Genomic DNA, 23,798 nt, shown 5'->3' with positions numbered 1-23,798 from the left:
AAATAATTAACCCCATAATTTGTACAGGTATGGTGATGGTGTGAACAAGAATTTGGTGGTGGGCACGCTTTCGTGGCCCTCGCCGTGGGTCATTGTGATCGGCTCATTTTTCTCTACTTGCGGGGCAGGTTTGCAGAGCCTCACCGGAGCCCCCCGGCTGCTTCAAGCAATTGCCAAGGACAACATAATTCCTTTCTTAAGGGTTTGTACATGTTTGAAGCTGTTTTCTTCTTGTGGGAATCAAATTAGGTGAACTTGGAGGTTTTTGGTTTGTTTGTTTGTAAACTTTCCAAGTGGCTGTTAGCCTGGAAAATTTAACATTCTCCCTTTGAAAAAAGTAGGGTGCTAAGAAGGTACCAAATCTTGAGCATTCTCATTCCCTTTCTAATTTTTTTTAAAAGAACAAATTTTAATCATTTTGAAAATGGGACCACCAAAACGCTAACAATAGTAATTATTCTTGTGTCCTTGTATACAAAGCCCTCTGTTCTGAAGTGGCCATGCCACTGTTTGTCTGAATGAATTTGCTAGCATTGACCTTAGCTGCATTTTAAACTGGGTTCAATTGTTGAACATGAAATGAACGAAAGCAATCCCATTGTCTACCTAAATCTGTTTCTACAGGTCTTTGGCCATGGAAAGGCAAACGGAGAGCCAACTTGGGCCCTTCTGCTGACAGCAGTGATTGCAGAGCTGGGGATTCTTATTGCATCCCTGGACATGGTGGCTCCCATTCTTTCCATGTGAGTATCCACGGTTTGATATTCTAAGCACCGTCTAGCTTGTGGTTCTGAATTGTTGGTTGCCTTTGCTAATCATGCAGCAGTAGTTTTTCAAGCTTTCCACCACCAGAGAACCAGCTTGACATCAAAGGTCAAAGAAACTCTGTGGCCCCTTCTGCACATGCAGAATAACGCACTTTCAGTCCACTTTGCAGCTGTGCAGAATAACAAAATTCACTTGCAAACAATTGTGAAAGTGGACTGAAAGTGCATTATTCTGCACGTGCAGAAGGGGCCTATATGTTGCCGCGGATTCTGAGACGTATTGCAGGATGATGCTCAGTCAAACCCCGATCTGGATGGCGAAGGCTAACCTGATCTTGTCAGATCTTGGAAGCTGAGCAGGGTCGACCCTGGTTAGTACTTGGCTGACAGACCATTAAGGAAGTCCAGGGTTGCTGCACAGAGGTTGGCTATAGCAAACTACTTCTGCTTCTCTTGTATTGAAACCCCTTCAGGGTCTCTATAAGTTGGCTAAGACTTGACTGCACTTTACACATGCTTGGCAGATATGGGTTTCTGGTTGTACCTGCTGGACTTCTCTCAGCATGTACTCGGGAAGATATTGTGGCTGCACACAGCAGAGGAAGATTGATCGTGGTGGTGCCATTTTGTTTAGATTGTTGAAAACCTTCCGTGTGCCCCCACTTTCTGAGGTATGGTGGTAGTTGATAGAGACAGGGCCTTCTTTGTGTTGGTGCCTCTTCCACTCAGAACAGTACCTGCTGACAACACACAGTGTCTCTCTTCTCCTTCCAGGTTTTTCTTGATGTGTTACCTGTTTGTTAATTTGGCTTGCGCAGTGCAAACGCTTTTAAGGACACCAAACTGGCGACCCAGATTTAAGTACTATCACTGGTAAGTTTTGTTTCATTTTTTTTAAATAAACGAACAGACATGTAAAGGCTGATTTGGTCACCTGTGGTCTGAGACAAGATCTTGATAAACCACCTGGAGCACAGTTCTTTTCAGCCTCTGTACATCCAGCTGCCTCCCAAACTGTCCCAAGAATCTCATGTGAACCAGTCCCAAGTGTGCAGGTTAACATTTTTGAGTCTTGTTTCCTTTCCAGGGCATTGTCTTTCTTGGGCATGAGCATCTGTCTCGCTCTGATGTTCATTTCATCCTGGTATTATGCTTTAGTGGCTATGCTCATTGCCGGCATGATTTACAAGTACATTGAATATCAGGGGTAAGTTGCTTCTAGTGAAAATCAACCTGTAGTGTGGAATGATTGGCGAGTGGGAAAGATTGCAGAACCCTTTTGGGTCTCCGTTGACAAGCTTGGAACAGGATAGTCTAGGGCCCCTTCCGCACATGCAGAATAATGCACATTCAATCCACTTTCACAACTGTTTGAAAGTGGATTTTGCTATTCCACACAGTAAAATCCAGCTTGAAAGGGCATTGAAAGTGGATTGAAAGGGCATTATTCTGCATGTGCGGAAGGGGCTTACGGCAGTAATGCACAATGTGGTACCCACGTGTTTCTCTCGGTGTTAAGAGTAATCTCTCCTTGAGTCCTCTGCTTGAGTAACCCACAGGGTTGAGTCTATTTCTCCTTTTGGTTATCATAAGTTTGGTTATTGCATTCCTTGTTGAAGTCCTTAAAGAAGTTGTCAGCATCCTGTGGACCAAACACTGTTTGTCCATCTGCTGGTCCCCTCTTCTATAATTTAGTGTGGGCATTATAATTCAAATCGCATTGGAACTGCCGTGCCCACTGAATGGTCTGAAAATATCCAGGCTTGTTAACAGTGGATTAGATTCTTCTCACTTAATTGCTCCCCAGTCCCCTTCATAGTACAGCCCCCAACGCATGTGGATTTAGTCTGTTTTTGTATGTCCGTAATCCCAGCTTTGCCTTTTTTGGGTGGTCAGAGGAAGGTCCCCTCCTGTTTCTTTCACCAGTGGAAAAATTGGATGGACTCAAACAGTATTGCAGTCTCCCATGGCAGCTGGGTTGGGACCCCACTCATACAAAGAGACCTTGTGAAAGAAGAGCAGGATATTTTTAATTGACTTTTTATTATTGACGTCATTTTGTTGTTTTTTAGTCATTGATTCCCGAGAGGCAACATTTTTTCAGTATGTAAAAATAAAATGTGTGTGCAAAGAGCTGTCCAGTCTATGCTGACTTATGGCAACCCAGTAAGGGTTTTCCAGGCCAGAGACTATCAGAGGTGGTTTGCCATTGCCTGCCTCTGCCAAACGACCCATGGTGGTCTCCCATCCAGGTACCGGCCAGGATTGACCCTGCCTAGCGTCTGAGATCTGATGAGAGCAGGCTAGCCTGGGCTATCCACATCAGGGCAAAAATAAATAAATAGAAGAGTTTAAATAGATTTATCCTAGTTTAGTCACAAAAGCCAATTTCTGTGTTAAAAATGTCATACAATGGAGCTGACTCTGGTTATAGCAGCAACAGCTGATTTGAAATTCTGCCTTACAGGGCTGAGAAAGAATGGGGTGATGGGATTCGGGGTCTGTCACTCAGTGCCGCCAGGTATGCTTTGCTGAGATTGGAGGAAGGGCCCCCTCACACCAAGAACTGGAGGTAACTTATTTTTCAGTTTACTTTTTTATAAACAAAAGATCTAGCTACTACCAGCCTATTTCCTCCTTTCCCTGTGAGTTTTAACAGTTTTCTCCCTGAAAATATTACACTTGATCTTAGCCAAAAGGCCAAGAAGCGATTTAATCCTGTGAAAGGTTTCCGATTCTGAAGAGCCCCTGAATTTTTCGGACCTTGAGAAGCCGCTAGTGTGGCTTAGGGTTCTGAAGGATTGTAGCCGGAGTCTCTGGCCAGGCTGTCTTTTTAAATGGAAATATTGCTTACTTTGCATTAATAAACATGCAGAGCAGCTGTGTCACTCTCACCCCCTTGCCGGCCCAGAGAATTAACGTTTGGTCCCAAACAAAATCTTTAGAACAGCTTGCGTTGGGGTTGGGCTGGGGGGCAGCCACTCTCCTGAACAGAATCTCAATGAGGGCAGGCTTCGAGGAAGAGTGGCGTGCAAATAATCTTTAGAGACTTCTAAGCCCAAGCAGAGCACTATCCAATTCAAAGCCATCCGGTGCTGCTTAATATTCCAGCTGATTGTAAAAAACCCTGGGAAAAGCAATCCGCCCCGGAGACCTCTCTTTTTTTTCTGTCCTTCAGGCCGCAGCTACTAGTGCTTCTGAAACTGGATGAGGATTTGCATGTGAAGTATCCGAGACTGTTGACATTTGCTTCTCAGCTGAAAGCTGGCAAAGGCTTGACCATTGTTGGAACCGCCATCCAAGGCAACTTCCTGGAGAGTTACGGAGAGGCCCAGGCTGCGGAGCAGGTGGGCATGGTGGGAGGGGGTGTAGAAGTGGAGCAGATTAGCAGCTCTCCTTAGGAAAGAAGCACAAATTTGCTGTTTTGACAATTTTGAAAATACACCCAGGAACATTAAGGGAGGTTCTTGTGAGAGCTTCAGTGGAAGCAAGGGAGGAGCTCCTGCTCTTGTTGACGCTTATGGTGAAATATGTGCTTACAGTATGTTTGACAAAACAGACCAAATTCGGCCCGAAGAAAAGTTGGAATCTGCATCTTTTGTGATCTATCTGAATGTGCATTAATTTCTGCTATTTCTCAAAGTATATGTTGCGCTGTTTCCAATCCTGCATAATTTATTCTGCTTTTGCTGTGGGTGGAGCGAGAACCTCCTCTCCCCAGGCACTGACACTCGATTCTGCCTTCTGAGATGTTAACAGCAAACTTTCAAGAATGTTTTTTGCAATTTAAGAGGTGTTTTGGTGTAAATGACTGTTTAAAGTGTGTGTGTGTGTGTGTGTGTGTGAGAGAGAGAGAGAGAGAGAGAGAGAGAGAGAAATGTTCCTTTATATAAATATATACAAAGTGTTCCTTTAATTGGCGATCCAATGTAAATTGATTACCTTCTTGCGATCTAAAAATAAATCTCCCTGAATGTGAGACTGGTGATTGTACACAAACAAATCTTGATGACTCATTGTCTTTCAAAGGTTGACTTGACCCATCGTGGTTCACTTTTTCAGACTATCAAGAACATGATAGAAATAGAGAAGGTGAAAGGTTTCTGTCAAGTTGTCGTGGCTAACAAAGTGCGAGACGGCATTTCCCACTTGATACAGTCGTCCGGGTTGGGTGGCATGAAGCACAACAGCGTGGTGTTGGGCTGGCCCTACGGATGGAGGCAAAGTGAAGATCCAAGAGCCTGGAAGACTTTTATAGGTAAGCTCAAATTAGCTATTGATATTGAAAGGCAATTGATAATGAAACGCACTGCAAATGGGCAGGCTAACTTCACGGTGGACCTGGAGGATTCGGCAGCTGGGTGAAGTATGGGGTGTGATTTACTGGCTGGACCAGTTTGAGTCCCTGATGATTTTATATGGATGCAACCTTTGATCAAGGACATGGCCCTGTCCTCTCCCTCCTTTCTCGCCTCCAGACACCGTGCGTTGCACGACTGCGGCCCACCTGGCCTTGCTGGTTCCCAAAAATGTGTCCTTCTACCCCAGCAACCACGAGCGTTACCTCGAAGGGAACATCGACGTCTGGTGGATTGTGCATGACGGAGGCATGTTGATGCTGCTTCCCTTCCTACTCAAACAGCATAAAGTAAGAGTGCCCCAGGGCAGCTAGACTGATTGGGGAACTCCCCAACCGTGTGTAAATGTGCGTGGGAATTCATTCAGGGCCGGATGATCGTTATTTATTGATCAGCCGAGTCCAGAATGACGCACAAAGGCAATTGACAATCTGTGTATGAAACCAGCACAAAAAGGAGAGTGAAGCAGTTAAGTGGAGTTGGATCCAGTCTGCTTTTTTCATTTAGTCCCACGCAGTTCCCTTCCTTATGGTAGCTCTTATCCCACGTGGCTTTGGGGTTTGCAGGAGCAGATCTGATAAGGTGCAATTGCAATTTTATTCGGTAGTACTCCCAATAAAGTGTTCTTAGAATGGCAGCTGTCGCTGTTCCCTCCTGCCTGCGGTGTGGTCCTTTTTCACAGCAGGAAAGAAGAAAAAGGGTTTGGATTTATACCCTCCTATCCTGTAAGGAGACTCAAAAGGGCTTCCAAATTCCTTTTCCCTTCCTCTCCCCACAACTCCCCTTGTGAGTTCTGAGAGAACTGTGACTGGCCCAAGGTCACCCAGCAGGCTTCTTGTGTCAGAGCAAGGAAACAAATCCAGTTCACCAGATAAGAGTTCATGTGGAGGAGTGGGGAATTAAACCTAGTTCTTGAGATTAGAGTCCGCCTGCTCTTAACCCCTGCTAAAGCTGGCTGATTGGATCCAAGCTAGTACTTCCCGAGATTGGCTCATTCACACATTATGCCAAACTCTGCTTTGATGTTGAACAAGAGCACTACCAGTGATTAATAATGAATACCTTCTTATGGTCAATGACCAAAATTGGTTACTAAATACAATAAATGTATGTAAAATCAGAAATACTTATATCACATATGTAATTGTGATTATTGAGAGAGATTGCCATTCATTGTTTATTTGTTTATTGTGGCTGTAGATACAGTTCAATATTTGCAGCGACTGCACAATTTCAGCTAAAATAGGACTATGATTCAGCCTTTGAGTTGTGTTGGTTTGTTGGCCAAGACTGGCACATTCAGGGTATAATCCTGGTGCTTGCTCCCTGAAAATGGGACCTGACACTATGAAAGTATGAATTCCATAGTCCAGTGCTTTGTCAAAGGATGCCAACTGATTGCAAAGTAATGTGACCTCGCTCTCCTTGAGGTAGCCCATTTCTGTCTGGACTGGACCACTTCAGACTACCTTGATCCGTGAGGAAATATAGGTCATAAATATTTTAACAAATAAGTGGTGGCTCTTCAGCAAGGAAGGAAAATATGACAAAAGGAAGACTATAATTGGTACCCAGGGATATAAGGAGAGGAGTGTTTCAAGCATTTCTTGAGTGTTCAGGAAGCTCACGCTGGATCACCAGAATTCTGTTCTGCATCTGTCAGGTTTTGACATTCACTGCAAAAAACACATTCTCATTTGTGCAAAGATTTTGAAGCAATTTGAAATTTTTTGAAGCAATTTTTTCCCCTTCTGTAGGTTTGGCGGAAGTGCAAAATGCGGATATTCACCGTCGCCCAAATGGACGACAACAGTATCCAGATGAAGAAAGATTTGGCGACTTTCCTTTATCACCTCCGAATTGAGGCTGAAGTGGAAGTGGTAGAAATGGTAAATGGGTTTTATCGTGTTTATTGGGGACTGTGGATTCTCACTCTTGTGTGGTTGCTGGCTTGAATGCCTCTCTTGATTTTTTGCTCTATTTTTTTTTTTTTTAGCAAAACAGCGATATCTCGGCCTACACTTATGAGCGGACTCTGATGATGGAGCAGAGATCTCAGATGCTGAGACAGATGAGGTTGACCAAAACAGAAAGAGAAAGGGAGGTACGCTGAACACTGTTGTAAGGAAATGAGTTTAAGGGAGGTTTGGTACATCTTGGAAGCGATGATCAGCTTGGTTTTAAATTGCAAAGGATCTCCCCCACCCAAACCTGTAGTGCACCATTTGATAGAGATTAATTACCCAATCTGATTATGCAGACTGCCGGTGAGCATGCCTAGTTCCAAGAAGACAAAGAATGTTAACGTTTCGAGGTTTCCTGGGGAAGACCTAATTGCATTTCTTTTGCAGTCTCTGCGGCAGGTATTTGACGTACCACAATATGCCATTCCTTGTACATTCTGTAAATTGGGAAAGCAGAGTTATCTGAAAGGTCTCTTGCTCCATTAGCCCTCTTCAGGATGTGGGAAAGGGTGGCGCTTAAATTTGAATGCCAAATACAGAACTGTGATGTCACATTGCAGTTCCTCAGGCTGTATGCTATTCTTGCCGTACAGAAGTTATTTGCAACTGGATTGTCTTTTCCATGCAGTATAATCTCATTGCGCATGATTTTTATTGCCAGTGTGGCCTTCATCTTCAAAGAAATCACACTGCCTTGTATGTTTTCATTCTCTTCTCCCCCTTTTGATAATAGGGGCTTGCAATGCACTGATATTTTAATATGACATTGTGTCCTGTGAATGTATACAAACTTTATTCCAGAATCAGTTTTTTTTCGCCACTGGAGTTACTACATTACAGAGTCCTCCAATTTGTTTGGGACCTCCTTCACCTTGTCAATCAGTCTTGCAAACAAGCCCACATTTTGACTAACCAACGTGTCCACGTGTATTTATTGCGAGCAGTTTCTGATCTTCAAAAAGAGCTGACCCTTGTAAAGCTCGCCACGAAGCAATCTTTGCTCGCCTCGGGTGATCGCGCAAACAACTGTGTTACACAAGCATGTATTTTTGCAGTATGTAGTTGCATAAATTCAACTTTGCAGTATGTAGTTACAGAAATTCTTTCATGAACTTGCGTCTTTAAATGTTATAGCACTTAGATATTAGAACAATTAGCAATATATCACTTCTAAACTCATGATGGTTTTGCGAATTTATTGATGTACGTATTGTATTGTTGAAGGCTTTCACGGCCGGATTCAACTGGTTCTGGTTGGTTTTCCGAGCTGTGTGGCCGTGGTCTGGTGGATTTTGTTCCTAACGTTTCGCCTGCATCTGTGGCTGGCATCTTCAGAGGTGTATCACAGAGAAAAGTCTGTTTCACACTGTGTCTAAGTGAGAAGGGAAAGTTTAGTGTGGTTACATGGACCTGGGACCCTGGGACATGGACAATATACCACACTAAACTTTCCCACCAGAACCAGATGTACATATTGTTTTTTATAGCACAGTTGGTATATGTTATATCTTGCAAATTCAATTAACAACAACCCTGCAAGGTTGAGTTTTACAGCTTTTTCCAATATATTGTATATACCTGAATTCATTTTTGATTACTACATCACAATGTGCGCCTTGCCCTCTTATATACAACAATTGATTTGTTGCTGTTTGCGTTGCAGTTATACTGACAGCCCCCCATTGTCTTAGCCAGGACATTCCCTATTTCTTTCCTTTCTGCTAAGCTGACTTCCTAAGTAGGGAGGCCGCAGACCTATTCTGGTGCAACCTCAACTTCTAAAAATAAAATTCCCAATTTGTCATTCCGCCAGGCTCAGCTCGTGAAGGACAGACACTCAATCATCAGGTTGGAGAGCCTCTACTCGGACGAGGAGGATGAGGGGGAAGCAGTGCCCGAAAAGATCCAGATGACTTGGACAAAGGACAAATACGACAATGAGAAATGGAGGCGGAATAGTGCAGTGGAGAACTTCCGAGAGCTCATCAGTATTAAACCGTAAGTGCCAGAGAATAAGACAGTAATGTGATGCCATTCATTGCAGTTCATTATTTTCACTATCTTCGTCTTCTTGTGTTGTTTTGCTGTCTCTTTCATCTATACTCTACCTTTCTCCTTCAGCAGGGACTCAGTAAGGCTTACATTGTTCTCTCCGTTTTATCTTCACAACAACCCTGTGAAGTAGGTTAGACTGAGAGTCTGTGGTTCATCTTGGTCATACAGCAAGCTTCCATGGCAGAGTGGGGATTCGAACTCTCTTTCTCTCTCTCTGTTTCCCCTCCCCTATCAACTAAGTTACATTTTTTTGGAGTGCTAATTTTAATCACTGCAATTTCCTTCCATGCTGTCAGTGAGTGGGGAAGTCTGTAAGTTTTCTTGTTTATGCTTCCTTAATAATCTAGACTGAGAATGGCATCAGCAGATCTGCATGTTTAATAATGAATTATCCCAATGATATAGGGAAGAGTCTATACAAGGTGTGCAGAAAAAGAGCACTGAACCTCCTCCTCCTCCAATAGTGCGTATTAGTCAGCTACTTTTGCTCCCGCAATCAACTAAGAAAGTAGTTGGATGGGTTGAGACATTTTGCAAAACTCACTTCCTTTCTGTTACTAACATTCACCTACATCCCTTCTTCCTGTGCTACCTTAACGCTTCTGACTGTAACCATCGGTTTTACTTTCAGTCTAATGAATGTCTCAGTGGTATAACTGAGATGCTGTATCTTTTGACCCTGAGCATCCCTGGTTGTAGCAAGTAATAGGTTTAGAATGGGAGTGTATGACACAAGAGAGGTATGACCATACCATGGGGCCAATACATGCTGAAATTACCCTGGCTTCTTGGAATGAATCAGAGACCCTGAAGCTCTGTAACATTGCCTCTTGGCGTGGTGATTATATTTTTTGCAATGCTCCTTTCTAACAGCATTTCTAAATGTGGCTTTCGTATAGCAACCAGTCAAATGTTCGAAGAATGCACACCGCCGTGAAGCTGAATGAAGTCATTGTGAATCGGTCCCATGATGCACGGCTCGTGCTTCTCAATATGCCTGGCCCTCCCAAAAACACTGAAGGGGATGAAAACTGTATCTTTTTACGGGAAATCTACCCATTTGGGGGTCTGTGTCTTTGGGCCCCCTTGTCTTTGGGCCCCCTTCGCTAGACCTGGGTGGTATCATCAGGATAGTCTGCTACTGATGCCACCCTGGTTTGGTGAGGGTTGGTCCCGGGGGGTACGGGGTTGTGGACTCCCGAAGTGGGTCCCTCCATTCCTCGTTGTTTCCAGTGGGAGCTAGTGGGAGATAGGGGCTACACCTTTGGAAGTCCATGGTTTTGGACCCCCTGGACCAAGCTTTGCTGGATCTGGGTGGTATCATCAGGAGAGTCTCCCAAAGATACCCTGAAAGTTTGGTGCTGCTAGCATAACAATTGTACCCCTGACAGCAGGCACCCCCCAAATTTCCCCCAATATGCCTGGCCCTCCCAAAAACACTGAAGGGGATGAAAACTGTATCCTTTTACGGGAAATCTATTATTCACTTCAAGGGGAAAAAATCCTCACAGGATCTGGGAGAGGCTTGCGCTATTACTCTTCAAAGTCAGTAATAGCCTTTGCTGTCGTGAATCCTGACTCAAAGTCTGCCCTAGAGCTAGTTTGCTGTTACATGTTCTGACGTCATTTTGACTTCAGGTAGGTGCAATCCACTGCATGCTTCCTGCTGGATAAAAGGCATGAACTGTCTTGATTTGTGTCCTGAGAAGGTGGTATATATTTAAAACAAATAAGGTACTGTCCTATTCATAGGCTGCTTTCTCCGCACCTGGACAGAGTGGACATAGGAACGTGAGATGCTTCTGCAGGTGGATATTCCTCCCAGAAAAGGGAATGATTTACTGCAGATTATTTCTGCATTAATTTGAGAGCGTGCAAGTTTGAGTCTGTACGGTTGCAATGTTTCAGCAAACGCACTTTGTAAAACCATGTCAGTTATGCCCTGGTACAGGGGTTTGGGATCTTTTTGGAACTCTAACACAGGATGGTGGGTGCAGCTACCAATTTGCTGCTCTAAGAGGTTGAACCAATCACAAAATGGTTGCCACAAGAAATAGAGCCAACCACAAAATGTCAGGGAACGAAGTCATGTATTGATAAACCCTCAACATTTCAGGGGGAATCTCTGTTTAACAGGGTGCTTTTTAAAATGAACATATAGTTTAAAAATATTTCCTTGCATATACATAGCTCACTGACAGTCACGCAGCGCTGTTGCTATGCTGTGGTGGCAGCTACTGCTGAAGCAACTTCTTAAAAATCTGCTCAGCCAATCAGAAATCCTGCTGGGTAAAAGCCCCACCTGGCCTTCCTCACCTTTTGAAAACAGGTACCATGGGCACTACTACCCTTAGGGACCCCTATATTGGTGCATTAGGTGATTTATAGGTGCAGGCAGTGGTGGGGTTCAAATAATTTAACAACTGGTTCCGGTGGTGGGATTCAAGTAATTTAACAGCTGGTTATTTGCAAGCACCCTTTTAACAACCAGTTCTGCCAAGTGGTGCAAACCTGCTGAATCCGTCCACTGGGTGCAGGGCCATACACTTCCATACTTTATGGAAAGGTCTGTAGAAGTGTAAAATGGGTGGAAGCATTATTTGGTACCAGGCATCCTTTCTCCTGTGACTTTGAAGTGCATCTCTCTACCTCTGCTGCCAGTTGCCCTTGACTTCCACTGATCCAGACATGGAGTTTCTTGAAGTCCTGACTGAAGGCTTGGAACGGGTGTTATTAGTCCGAGGCGGTGGCCGAGAAGTCATCACCATCTACTCCTGATGCAGCGGAACAGCCGCTGTCCTGCTTACCATCTTTTTGGCCAAGGACATTCCATTTCCAAAAGGAGACCAAGAAGATGCTCGTCTCTTTCTCTGCCTCCACCTGTACATTATCTCTCCCTTTTCCCATAGTTGGGGTTGTTTTTTTCTTCTCACAAAGGTGCACTGTAGATGGAAAATGCAGATCTCACTGAATACGTCTTCCAATTGCAACATACATATCTCTCTTTGAGCGTGATGGTGTTGTACCATTCCGCTAAGAGACATGGGATGGATCTCATGCAGTTCTGCTCCTGTGTTCTTCCTTCAGCAGACACGGTTGTACAGTTCTAATACTAAACTTTTTTGAGAAAGCAAAGAGCAGTATTTTTAGTTGCTGAAGTCCGTTATCCGTTAAAAAGAATTTGAATACGAGACTTTTCTATTAAGGGGGTTGGGGGTTGGGGCGTACTTTATAGAGGAGGTAGTTTCTGCTGATATTCTGCATTTTCTACGATAAAAAGAGAAAATACAAAAGTACTTTTTAAAAGAAAAGTAGCACACAGTTTTTGTAGGTTTATCTTCAGAATTACGGTTTCAGTATTGCAAAAAAACAATTTTTGAGATGCAGGCTTAAATTATGATCATTTTTGTACGCAGACGGCTACAATGATGTGCCAGAGACATAGATGTCTCTTTGATTAAAAATAGACTTTCTGCCCCTTTTTGAGCCCCTTATTTATTTTTCTATTTATTTGCTAGACGCGTTGGCAGTGAAAACGCACACGGTCTGAAATGATCACAGTCTGCTGCTTGCTGGCTGTTTTTGCAGGTCAACGACCAAGACTTTGTACTGAGCACAGGTGATTCACTGGATGTTTCCTGAGAGGCTCTTTCAATTAATTTCAAACCAGTTGAAGATCGAAGATTCGATCAGCATAGCTCTGCTCTGTTTCAAAATATTCTGTAAACTGCCGGCTGCCGTGGTGTAAAAGGTGTAGATCGCAGAGAGTAATAACTATTGTTAGAAGCCATGGTGGTTGCTGTTGGAGGTATATAGGCTTTAGGAAAAGAAATGGCTTTATAAAATAACCACAACGTCTTAGTGTTTGTCAGCACATTAAATTGTACAAGAGATGTGTATTTTTTTTCAATAAAATATTGCATACGCTTGGATCGGTGCCAAAGTGCATGTTCCCTACCTGCCAGTCTGGATAGTGCTTTAAAGAATGGCTTTCCAACTAGCTTTATCAGCCACAAAAGATACTTCCACAGAAATCTGTGTTATCCGTACAGAGCCACTAATGTGCTGAAGCCATACGCTTATACTTTCAAGTCTTATTCCATGCAAGAATTCCAGGAGGTGCTAGGGGCAGGAGTCCCCAATCTGTGGGTGGCTTTGGAATTTTGAGAAGGGGTGTGGTGGTCAGTCCCATCCCAAAAAGTCTTCCACACGAGGCAAAGCTAAATGCAACCTCTCCTGCAAAGGAATCACCCATGAGGAATGAAAGGAAAGGAACACTCATGGGGAAGATTGGAGATTAAAAAGACAGGAAAACCCAAGGGTGGAATGGAGCCACATAAAATTCCAGGTGCTTACCAGGTGCTGTGGCTGCAGTGGATAAATGCCATCTGTTTGAATGAGAACAGCCCATAACACGCCCTGATTTACAATGACTCCACCTACTTTCTGAAGAGCTCACAGCAGATGCAGGCCTTTGGGCAGGGCTTTGGAGATGCAGGGAAAATTCTCCATGGTGCACAAGTAGACGCTATGCCATTGTAGCCTCTCTGCTCCATTTCCTGTGCTTTTCAACAAAAGTATAGTTTTTTCCCTTCCAGGAATTGGAATTGAATGCTTATGCATGATTGCAAAACGTAACAGTAAGTACCAGACAGCTACCCTAGAGGGCATTTTAACAAGGTAAAATGCCAGAGGACAACGTGCCAAAAAATCCTAAGAATCCCACCTTGGAAACTAAGGAATAGATGTAAAAAGCCTCTTAGAACCAGTTGACTCTGGCCTCTACCATCATTTGGAAAGGCAAATACCACCACATGGAATCTGCACCTCTTCCTTCCTAGGGAAAGACCAGACCAGTCCTCAGCCGATTAGCCAGAGACAGAGCAGAGTTCCTACGATCTTTTGAAACTGTAAGCTGGCCTGGGGCTGCAGATGCAACAGGGTAAGACAATAAAGACTGTTGGCAGAAGGGAAGATGCACCCCTTTCTCCACCTGAAAGAGGAGAATGATTCGAGCCCCCTGGTCCCTTGAAGGCCAACTACTTTTCCAGGGTCAAAGGAATCTGTATTAGAAGGGAGCTTTTGAGCTTATACCCTGGAAATATTGTTGATCTTTAATAAGCTCCTGGACTTAACCATGCTCTTCTACTGCAGACCAACACAGTTAACCACCTGAATTTACCTATCAGAAAGAACACCAGAAGCAATATTTTGCTAAGGGAACTTAAGTATTTCTCCTTCAAATTCTAGCACAGCTGCAAATAAGAACCAAAAACCTGTCTCTGGTTATAGATATATATACACATTTTAATCTTCTAACAATTGTACAAATCCACTTTTTTGAGTGCTACCCTACACACACACAGTCTCTCACACATTTACGCATGCATGCATTTTAAAATAAATAAGTTATCAGCCCTGTAAATCCAACAGGGATTTTATACCCCAGGTTCTACCACAAACACACACAAGAAAAAGGTTGTTTTCCTTCCCAATCTGACATGACTCATGCTGTTGTTGTTTAAGTAACCCTACACAGTCCATAATATAATCTGGTGCCGGATCTTCTCTTCTGAGCAAGGATGTGATTGGAAAGCCCATTTTAGTCCTGTTATGTTGTTGTTGTTCAGGCGTTGGGATGTCATCCTTTTTCCAGATGCCGTGTGGGAAAGTATTAAGAGTTCCTCCTAAACAAAGAAGCACAAGGAGGGTCAATCAAAGAACAAAGGCAGGTTTTCAAGGGTACTTCAAAGGCTATTTTCTCAGCACACTTAACCATCTTGAATGGTAGCCAAAGGTCATGAAGTGGCACAAGCACCGTTTTACACAGACGTGACTGAGTTTAAGCTGATGTAGTCATGCAGTTGATCCACGTTTCTTTGAAAGGGGGTTCTAACACAGTAGTAGAACACCTGCTCGGCATACAGAAGATCCCAGGTTCAATTCCTGATATCTCTAGTTATCTCTAGACCAGGTTGTTGGTAATTGAGAGATTTCTAGCTGAGATGCTGGACACCGGCTGCCAATCTGAGAATTGACTATGGTGGTAGGTTTAAGCAGAAGAGGAGTTTGGATTTATACCCTGCTTTTCTTTCCTGCAAGGAGTCTCAAAGCAGCTGACAAACTCCTTCCCTTCCTCTCCCCACACCAGACACCCCTGCGAGGTAGGTGGGGCTGAGAGAGTTCTGAGAGAACTGCGACTAGCCCAAGGTCACCCAGTAGGCTTCTTGCAAAGGAGCAGGGGGGGAAATCCAATTCACCAGATAAGAGCCTACCTCTCATGTGGAGGAATAGGGAATCAAACCCAGTTCTCCAGATCAAAGTCCACCACTCCTAACCACTAAGTCACGCTGGCTCTCGGATGTGTTTGTATGAAAGCATACAAGGCAAGACATCCTCTGTGTTTTAAGATGGTTCTAGGAATTATCGTTTGCAATGGACTGCTTCGTTTATTAGCCCACTTTTCTTCCATTGTATGCTTTCCATAGCCGCGTGAAGTAGGTTAGGCTGAAAGAGAAAATGACTCTTAACTCACAGCTGATGGGATCTCAAGCTGAAATCTCCCCAGACCAATTCTCTTGACAAGGAAATGTTTTATTTACTCTTTGTTAAGGAAACCAGGTCTGGGTAAACAGTAATATGAACGAGCAATGTTTACTACTACACATAGACAAAACCCAACCCTTGTAGTGTGCTTGTTTTAGTATACAAAATAAAAATAACAAAAAATAACTCATTTTTCTACCTTGTGTTATTATCTAAGACAGGCAAAACTTCTGTCTTGTGTAGTATGACTTACCAGGTGTTTCTATACAAATAATGCTTCAATGGAAAATGATTCTCTAGGAGTAAAATTTGCTGTTACTGACCCTTTTCTCCCGCAATCTGAAAAAGTGGGGGGAAAACCACAAAAGAAAAAGAAGTCAGATATACACTTGATATGTTAGGGTTCCTCTCACACAGCATTTTGACTGTCAATTTAAATAAAACAGTTCCTTATTTTATTTACCTCACTTATTTACCACACTGACCACTATACTACACTGACTCTAAAAGTCAATAAACCCCTGTATTTATGGGTTCAGTTTTTTCACTCTCTTGGACTAAACTGGACTGTAGGACACTCTTTTGCTCAGCCTTTGTTCCTTCAAGAGAGAAACACTTTTTTTTTCTGGTGGTGACAGGCTAAGAAAGTCATTCTCAGATGAATGTAAGGATGGGTGGGAGTCATATCAGCCAATCCATCACCTTAATTCTGTTTGGTATGCTTCTAATGCCTCTGAGACTGAAATGCTAAAGCTGCAATAGCTTTGCAATAATGCTGATAGTCATTAACGTAGCCGAAAATTAACTATTTCCTATCTAGAGACGAGAGACTGAAGACATCGTAAGGGACTGCCATGTTTGAAAGGCAAATAAAGCCAGACCTGCCTCAGCTCAGCTAACCAATCAGCTCCCCTAATACCAATTCAGGAAGAAAGTAGCCGAAGGGCTGAAGGACCATTTCTCTATTTTTCACGGCAGGGTCTCTGTAGGAAGAGTTTTGCCATCGACATACTTTTTGTTGCACGTCTCTTGATACATCTGCAGCTGACCCTCGTTCACGTTGAACTCTTTCAGCAAAGCATCCCGGTTAGAATTTCTCATATTCCAACGTGTGGCGTACAACTGATCGTTCAGTTGGGCTTGCCGTTGCCGCAACTGACGGAACGACGAATAGATCGCTTCTTCACCTTCCTCCAAGGGGAACGAGAAGGAGAAAAACAAAATCAGCACCCCGGATTCCTCAGAATAAACGGGATTAACAGAAAGGCCACCCAGTCAAACATTAAGTCTCCACTCTTTACACAAACCACACAAGGTCGCGACACTTACCTGCAACTGCTGCACCTCGCAATACACCAGGAGCGATCCCAACTCTATATTCTCACTGAATCCATTTTTAAGAGGGACTGACCGAAATCCTGGAAGAGGAGGATCAGAAAGGCCTTGAAGCTAGAAGTTGTTAACTTTTCTCAGAAACACACACCTGGACAGTAGCTCACCTGGTCCATTCTTGAAAGCAGGAATTTGCTAAAAAGAAGCAGCAGGCAGAGCAGGACAGAGCAAGGGGCCGCGGAGAATCACAAGACAGTCCCAAGCACCAGAGCTGGAAATAGTCAGAAGCTGCCGCAAGGGATCTGCATCTCTGCAAGAGTTCAAAAAGCAACAGGAGAATCCAGAGGAATATACTGGAAAGAACTCATTCCTAGCTTAGAGTGTAAAGTGGGAGGAGCGCTTCCCTCACAAACAAGCAGAAAGCAGGAACGTTAATCATTTAAGGAAAAAGAAAAGAGAACAGAAGAGCTGCCAGCCATTTGACTTTTATCTCTCCCTATGACAATTATATTTGGTCATTGACTGTAAATAAAGTCGTCTTCTTCTTCTCCCTATGACAAAACAATTCCAACTCTACATACAATCACTACCTTTCCGGTAGGGAAAAATTTCATACTATACAGCTTTTCCACAGCCACTGTTTTATCACAGAATCACCACGTTCTACAGAACAATCTCTCTTTTAAAAACATCACAGAGAAAACTTAGAAATTCACTGTGCCTAGTGCCATGATGGACATTTGAGAGGGGAAAATGCAATATTTTGTTGAGAGATGATAAAGCAGCTGTTTCTCCGCCTGCCACAGCACAACTGGTCTCTGACAAGTTTGAAGCTGAGGAAAGCCTGAGGAAGGACTTCAGCAGACCTAAGATGTGGTTGAAGGAACTGGTTGTCCAGGCCCTGGGGAAAGCGCTCCAAAGCAGGTGGAGCACAAGAGGAAGAAGAGTTTCTCTTTTCTTAATCATAAGGAATCTCAAAGTGGCTTACAATCGCTTCCCCTTCCTCCCGCCACAACAGACACCTTGTGAGGCAGGTGTGGCTGAGAGTTCCAAAGAACTGTGACTTGCCCAAGGCCACCCAGCAGCCTCCACGTGGGGGAGGGGGAAAACAAACCTAGTTCACCAGATAAGAGTCCACCATTCATGTGATGGAGTGGGGAATCAAACTCAGTTCTCCAGATTAGAGCCCACCTACTTTTACCCATTACACCATGCTGGCTCTCAAGTATGTATCAGGAAGATGAAAATGCTGCACAGACAAACCTTTACAATGCTGAGTGAAAAGCATGCAAGCACAAACAGACAAGGTGCACTTGGGCTTTAGGGCCTGGCTAATCGGGGAGATCAGGCTGAAACCTTAACAAGGGGAAAGGAGTTCATTTATAACTATTGCAACTTATTATAAATATGCTGTGTTGAATTCACCAAGGTGTCATCTGAAAGAAAAGTAAACGTTTATGCAGGTTGCAATTAACAAATGAGTGATGCTCAAAAACAGTGCAGCTCGACTCTGTATTTCTTTACCATCTCTTGGCTGACAGAGAATGGTTGAAATCCTAAGCAGGTTTCCTCAGCAGTAAACCCCATTTCATTCTATAGGGCCTGTTCCCAGGAAAACATCCTTAGAACTGCAGCCAACCATGCCAACGCTTTGATTCCACTTCAGATGTACAGCAAAGCAACGTGCCCCACTGGCGCCTAAGAGCAAAAGTTAACATGTCTATAATTGTCTATAATTGTCCTTGATATTTACCAGATTTTATTCCTTTGAGAGGGAAAGTAGCATGGGCTAAGAAATTGGGGTCGCTGAACATGTCCTCCTCAAACACCACGAAGCGCAGAAATGCTAAGTTGGGGTCATAAATTTCAAACTTCACCTGTTCCTGAGACGCCCAAACTGGATTCAGGCCGTTGTCATCTGTAAAGGGAGGAATATTTTATAACACACAGCAAGCATGCACACACCATCAGTGAATCATCTGGAAATATTCAACTCAAGGTTTGGTCAACCCACACAGTCCATTAGGTGTGGGTTTGCCAAGTTCTCTTCTTCCGTTTTGCAGATTTTTGTCATTATTTCCCGATAAGCCAAACACAGCTCATTGGGGATGGTCTTGATAAATCCTGAACTGGTCCCCTGTTTTGATGGCATGCCTTGATTCTATGGTCATAGAATCACAGAGTTGGAAGAGACCACAAGGGCCATCAAGTCCAACAAGAAAGCCGCCATTGGTCATTGGCAAGAGAAAGCCGCCATTGGTCATTGGCTGTATCACCCCAATTAAACAGGGAGATGTGACCATTGCTTTAGGATGACAGGAGGGAAGTGAGTCAGCTTGGGGTGGGGGAGCAAACCAAGGATGGAGGACCAAGGGACAGAGAAGTGAGAGCCAGCTGGCTGTCTCGGTTAACAGGGAGAATTTGGCCAGAGGTGGGCTGTTGTGCATGGGACTCATCTAGGTATGATGCTGGGAAAAGCTAACCAAGTCAACCAAAGACCGGAAGCACCCAGCTATCCTGTTAACAAGACAGTCAAACTGTTCTTTTCTGCCTTAATGTGCAACTTCACAAAAAGTCCAAAAGTAACTGGGTCAGGACACAACCGACATCCTATGGATCTCAATAGAAGTACTGAGAATTGGAGTTGGGTGTTTCAAAGTGCTTAACTTTGGACAGAGTGGGCTACATTTTCAAGCACGTGTTCAGAGAAGCACTGTAAATGCCACAAGAAAACACCACTTTGACCCTCTGTGGGCTACTGAAGTTTTGATGTGATGAACTGGATTGATTATACTGCTACATATTTCCATTAAAAAGCTGAGAGCTACTTACTCACGACAGTTGTCTTGAATTTATTGTTGTCGTATTCAGCCCCACAAATCTCCACTTCTACAAAAGGGCAGGCAATACTCCTACCGGGTTTAGGAAGATGACGAGCAGCAATGATCTACGGCAACACAGCAGGTCACTCTACTAGGTAACAGGCAACCCAATCCACAAGCCTCTGGCAGACAGGGACGGCGCCGCTACCACACCGCCTCCACAGGGCCTTCAGGTGGCTTGGAGAAGCAGAAATAACAAACCCCTCCCACCTGCCTGAAAACCCTCCATAGGTCTAAACAAGTTATGGCACCCTTTTGGGGTGTAAGTCCAAGGCACTGACCACGGCACTCCTGGTGTGAAAGCCTGGATGGCAGCTGACTACAATCAACTATACCTCCAGGAAGGCCGTGGGCCACCCACCCGCACAGCAGCATCCACTTCTGGGCTCTGCCGCTGCGGAGCTGTGGGGCAGCCGGACCCTGGAGTGCTTTTTTGCCCTCTTCACCAGCGGGGGTGCCCCTTACACCAGAGGAGGGGGCAAAAGTACTGGAGTGATCCATGCCACCTCCATCAGCCTGTTCCCCCACCCCAAAAGGATTGGGCTGTGAATCTAGTTAATCAAGTCACAACTACCACTCAGCAGCTAAGGTACAATAGTGTTATTTTCTTCAGCACAGAGGGTGTAACCCAACCAAAGATAAACCTATTCCCTTCCTCCCCCTCAAAAAACATAAATCAGAAAAGGTTATTGTATTTTTTTTTAATAGCAGCTACTGGCCCAGTTCCTTAAAAGTTCTCTGATCTAGGAAATCGGAGTTCGCTATTCTATACCTAGGTAGAAAAATCTCTTGCATGACAAACACAGGTTAGTCGCTTTCAAAGGCCGCTTCCCCAGGGTAGGCCACATAGGTTAGTCAACAAAGGGCCACAAAGCTGGCCCACATTAAGTGCCACTACTTTGGTCAGAACCCACATCCACCATGGGAATCAATTCTCGGCTATGGAAGCTACGGACACTTGAGAAGGAGTGCTTAATTCTCGCCTCGGCACATTTTCTCAATCTAAATCTAATTCAGAGCTGCTAATGGCACCGCGGGGGGAAATATACAACTACGCCTACCGCCCCCACCCCCAGGACAACTGCTTATACTTGCTCTGGGCCTCCTGGGTGCTTTTAAATCATCCCCATGATTTCCAGCTCCTGTACCTCAAAATATATCTAGGTAATTATGGTAACACTATCTCTAGGAACCTAAATGGCCTGGGAAAACGCTTTAGGAAGTGCTCAGACGTTTTCCATCTCCAAACCCTCAGGATCCTGAAGACTGGTGTATTATTGCCACACACACACACATATGCCAAATTGACTCTGTCATGTTATACCACCTCCAGGATGAGGACCAAACTGAAGATGTTGGCAGATCTTGCTACGTCAGAAAGAAGCGATACTGTCATTTAACCAGCCAATCTACTGTTATTGAAAACAAGCGCTCTTGATGATCCTGATCTGCCAGACAATGCATTAGGGGAAAAGGGGGGGGGGGGAATATTTACCCTCACGGTCAAAATCATCTGCAGTTTCTTCTTGGATTCATTGGGCATTGGGTCGTACCCCTCAGTCCTCATGCATTCTGGCTGGAGTACGTAACCAGTTCGACCATTAAGTGAAAACAAGGCGTGATTCATTTGCATGTATTTATCTGGAGGAGGGTTTAAAAAAAAAAGCTATGTTAGCAGCAATATTTTCTTTCTGAAAGATTGGGAAAGGGGGATTAGGAAAACATTAGTCTGATGAATCCCACTTAACCAAATAATAAAAAACAAGAGTCAACAGCCTTCATACATACCTACTCACCCTCTTTCCCTACAATGTAATCTCACACTTCTTAGGAGTGTTTATGAGATTAATGAAGAAGAAGAAGAAGAAGAAGAAGAAGAAGAAGAAGAAGAAGAAGAATTGGATTTATATCCCCCCTTTCTTTCATGTAAGGAGACTCAAAGGGGCTTACAAACTCCTTTCCGTTCCCCCCTCACAACACCCTGGGAGCTAAGTGGGGCTGAGAGAGCTCCGTAGAGCTGTGACTAGCCCAAGGTCACCCAGCTGGCTTGTGTTGGAGTGTACAGGCTAATCTGAATTCCCCAGATAAGCCTCTGCAGCTGAAGTGGCAGAGCGGGGAATCAAACCCGGTTCCTTCAGATTAGAGTACACCTGCTCTTAACAACTATGCCACTGCTGCTGTAATCCCTCAGGTGGAAATAATTATGTGGGTCTTCCTTGCTTGAATGGCATCTTCACTCCTGATACATGATTGGCCAGGAAAGACCCCCATGACCACACCCACTCTGTGTGTCAGAGCTTAGCCCCGTGAGTTTATTTAACTGTTGCCAACCATTCTCTTGTAATGCTACTTCACTGACCCCTAGCTAGCATGGAGTCCAACAATGCTTGCTAAATCACCAGACCTGAACCATACCTGAGCCATATTTTGCACACTCCTGATATAATGCATATGAAGACAGAGGCGGTATAGGCCAAAAGGCAGGACATTTATTTATGTAATAAAACATTTATACCTCTTCTTTCCTCAGGGTTTAAAATGGCTTACAATAGCATGTTAGTAGGCGATCTGGGCAGACATCTCTGCTTAGCTATAAAAGATGGACAGCCTTGATTTCTTATTCACAGCATGGAAGTAACACAAAAATGCACATTAAAATGTTAATACTTTTAACTAAGGGAACCCTTAGTTGGCTAAAAATGTTGGCTAAGATGATTCTTTCTGTGTTCTCTCTTGGAAGTAACCCTGTTTAGCACACTTCTGGTGCATTTGCCCAAAAAAATTCAGAGTTCATGATTATAAAGTTATGAGAAACTCATGGCAAAAGAAAATCTTTTGGCTTTTGCTTATTTTCTTATGTACTATCTATATGAGAGCCAGTGTGGTGCTGTGGTTAAGAGTGGCAGACTCTAATCTAGAGAGATGGGTTTAATTCCCCATTCCTCCACCTGAAGCTTGCTGGGTGATCTTGGGTCAGAACTATCTCAGTCCACCCAGAGGCAGGCAATGGCAAACCACCCCCAAACATCTCTTGCCTTGAAAACCCTGCAGGTTTGCCATAATTTATGTCAGACGGCATTTTCCACCACCATTTATAGTTTATTAGTAGTCTATAAATAGAGCTCCATTTAGTAGTACTCCATAATTTCCAGGAGATGTACACAACAAAAAATATATTCACAGGGGATCTGTGCAAACTGTTCACAACAGGGTTTTTGTTTTGTTTTTTGTTTAAAACTGTTCCCATTAGCTAGTGAAATGATAAATCAAAAATGTCCATCAAGTCGAGCACTACATACAAAGAAGAAATATTTAGCTTGCAAAATGCAATGCAATATTTTTTAAAAACTTGCACTATAAAGATTTAAATCTGCTCGCTGTAAGCCACAAAACCTCTTTCATTTTCAAGGAAAAGTACTAAAATTGATTCATGCTGAAAGGAGGTAGGAAAAGTGCTCATATTAAGAGCTGCACCATTGAAAACGCGCACTTGATTTCTCATTTTCATTCTATCAGGCAGCAGGAATATTCAGATGTGGCACAAACAACACAGGACTGAATCAAGCATTTTTCTAGCAAGATGTGGAAAACATCACAATCATGCCATCTTACAACAGAGCAGGATACTGCAGAGGGCCATAATAAGAAAAGATGAACAAATGGCTGCTCTTAAGAAATTTTTACCTGGTGTCTGGAAATTCAGAGCCACCATCTGTGAGCCACAAAACCAGAAACGAAAAGGATCATAATTAGAGGAGTCCACTCTCTGCCCTTTTGGGTATATTCGAGTCAGTCCCTTGTGGTTGTATTTTAGCAAATCCACAGGCTTCTGCTTGATTATGTTTTCTGCTTTTGTCTCCACAAAAGAACGGATTTCTCTGAAATCAGGATTTT

At 43.7% G+C, this 23,798-nt stretch overlaps 2 protein-coding genes across 4 annotated transcripts in view; one reads left to right on the top strand and one right to left on the bottom strand.

Moving 5' to 3' along the window:
- Positions 1–13,074, top strand: part of SLC12A4 (solute carrier family 12 member 4) — a 55,803-nt gene extending 42,729 nt beyond the window's left edge. For 2 of the 3 annotated variants that reach the window (XM_048515689.1, XM_048515691.1), the window contains exons 12-25: positions 28–202; positions 625–743; positions 1,542–1,640; positions 1,855–1,974; positions 3,235–3,339; positions 3,946–4,114; positions 4,830–5,025; positions 5,246–5,415; positions 6,883–7,014; positions 7,122–7,229; positions 8,903–9,087; positions 9,441–9,455; positions 10,044–10,177; positions 11,831–13,074. In XM_048515689.1, coding sequence (XP_048371646.1) covers positions 28–202; positions 625–743; positions 1,542–1,640; positions 1,855–1,974; positions 3,235–3,339; positions 3,946–4,114; positions 4,830–5,025; positions 5,246–5,415; positions 6,883–7,014; positions 7,122–7,229; positions 8,903–9,087; positions 9,441–9,455; positions 10,044–10,177; positions 11,831–11,922 — 1,819 coding nt within the window. In that variant the 3' untranslated portion in view covers positions 11,923–13,074. The remainder of the gene's footprint in view (positions 1–27; positions 203–624; positions 744–1,541; positions 1,641–1,854; positions 1,975–3,234; positions 3,340–3,945; positions 4,115–4,829; positions 5,026–5,245; positions 5,416–6,882; positions 7,015–7,121; positions 7,230–8,902; positions 9,088–9,440; positions 9,456–10,043; positions 10,178–11,830) is intronic. The other variant, XM_048515690.1, reaches the window with a different exon arrangement.
- A 1,356-nt stretch (positions 13,075–14,430) lies between these two features.
- The window catches only part of PLCG2 (phospholipase C gamma 2), a 72,412-nt gene continuing 63,044 nt past the window's right edge, over positions 14,431–23,798 (bottom strand). The window contains exons 27-34 of the mRNA XM_048516213.1: positions 23,589–23,798; positions 21,400–21,545; positions 19,855–19,969; positions 18,776–18,940; positions 17,020–17,108; positions 16,703–16,881; positions 15,944–16,029; positions 14,431–14,831 (exon numbers count right to left, since the gene is read on the bottom strand). Of these exons, the coding sequence (XP_048372170.1) occupies positions 15,987–16,029; positions 16,703–16,881; positions 17,020–17,108; positions 18,776–18,940; positions 19,855–19,969; positions 21,400–21,545; positions 23,589–23,798 (947 nt within the window). The 3' untranslated portion in view covers positions 14,431–14,831; positions 15,944–15,986. The remainder of the gene's footprint in view (positions 14,832–15,943; positions 16,030–16,702; positions 16,882–17,019; positions 17,109–18,775; positions 18,941–19,854; positions 19,970–21,399; positions 21,546–23,588) is intronic.

This window comes from Sphaerodactylus townsendi, linkage group LG14 (genome assembly GCF_021028975.2).
Source record: "Sphaerodactylus townsendi isolate TG3544 linkage group LG14, MPM_Stown_v2.3, whole genome shotgun sequence".
In the NCBI taxonomy this organism is placed as follows: Eukaryota; Metazoa; Chordata; class Lepidosauria; order Squamata; family Sphaerodactylidae; genus Sphaerodactylus; species Sphaerodactylus townsendi.
Note: the sequence above shows the minus strand (reverse complement) of the source record. Positions and strands in the feature narration are given on the sequence as shown.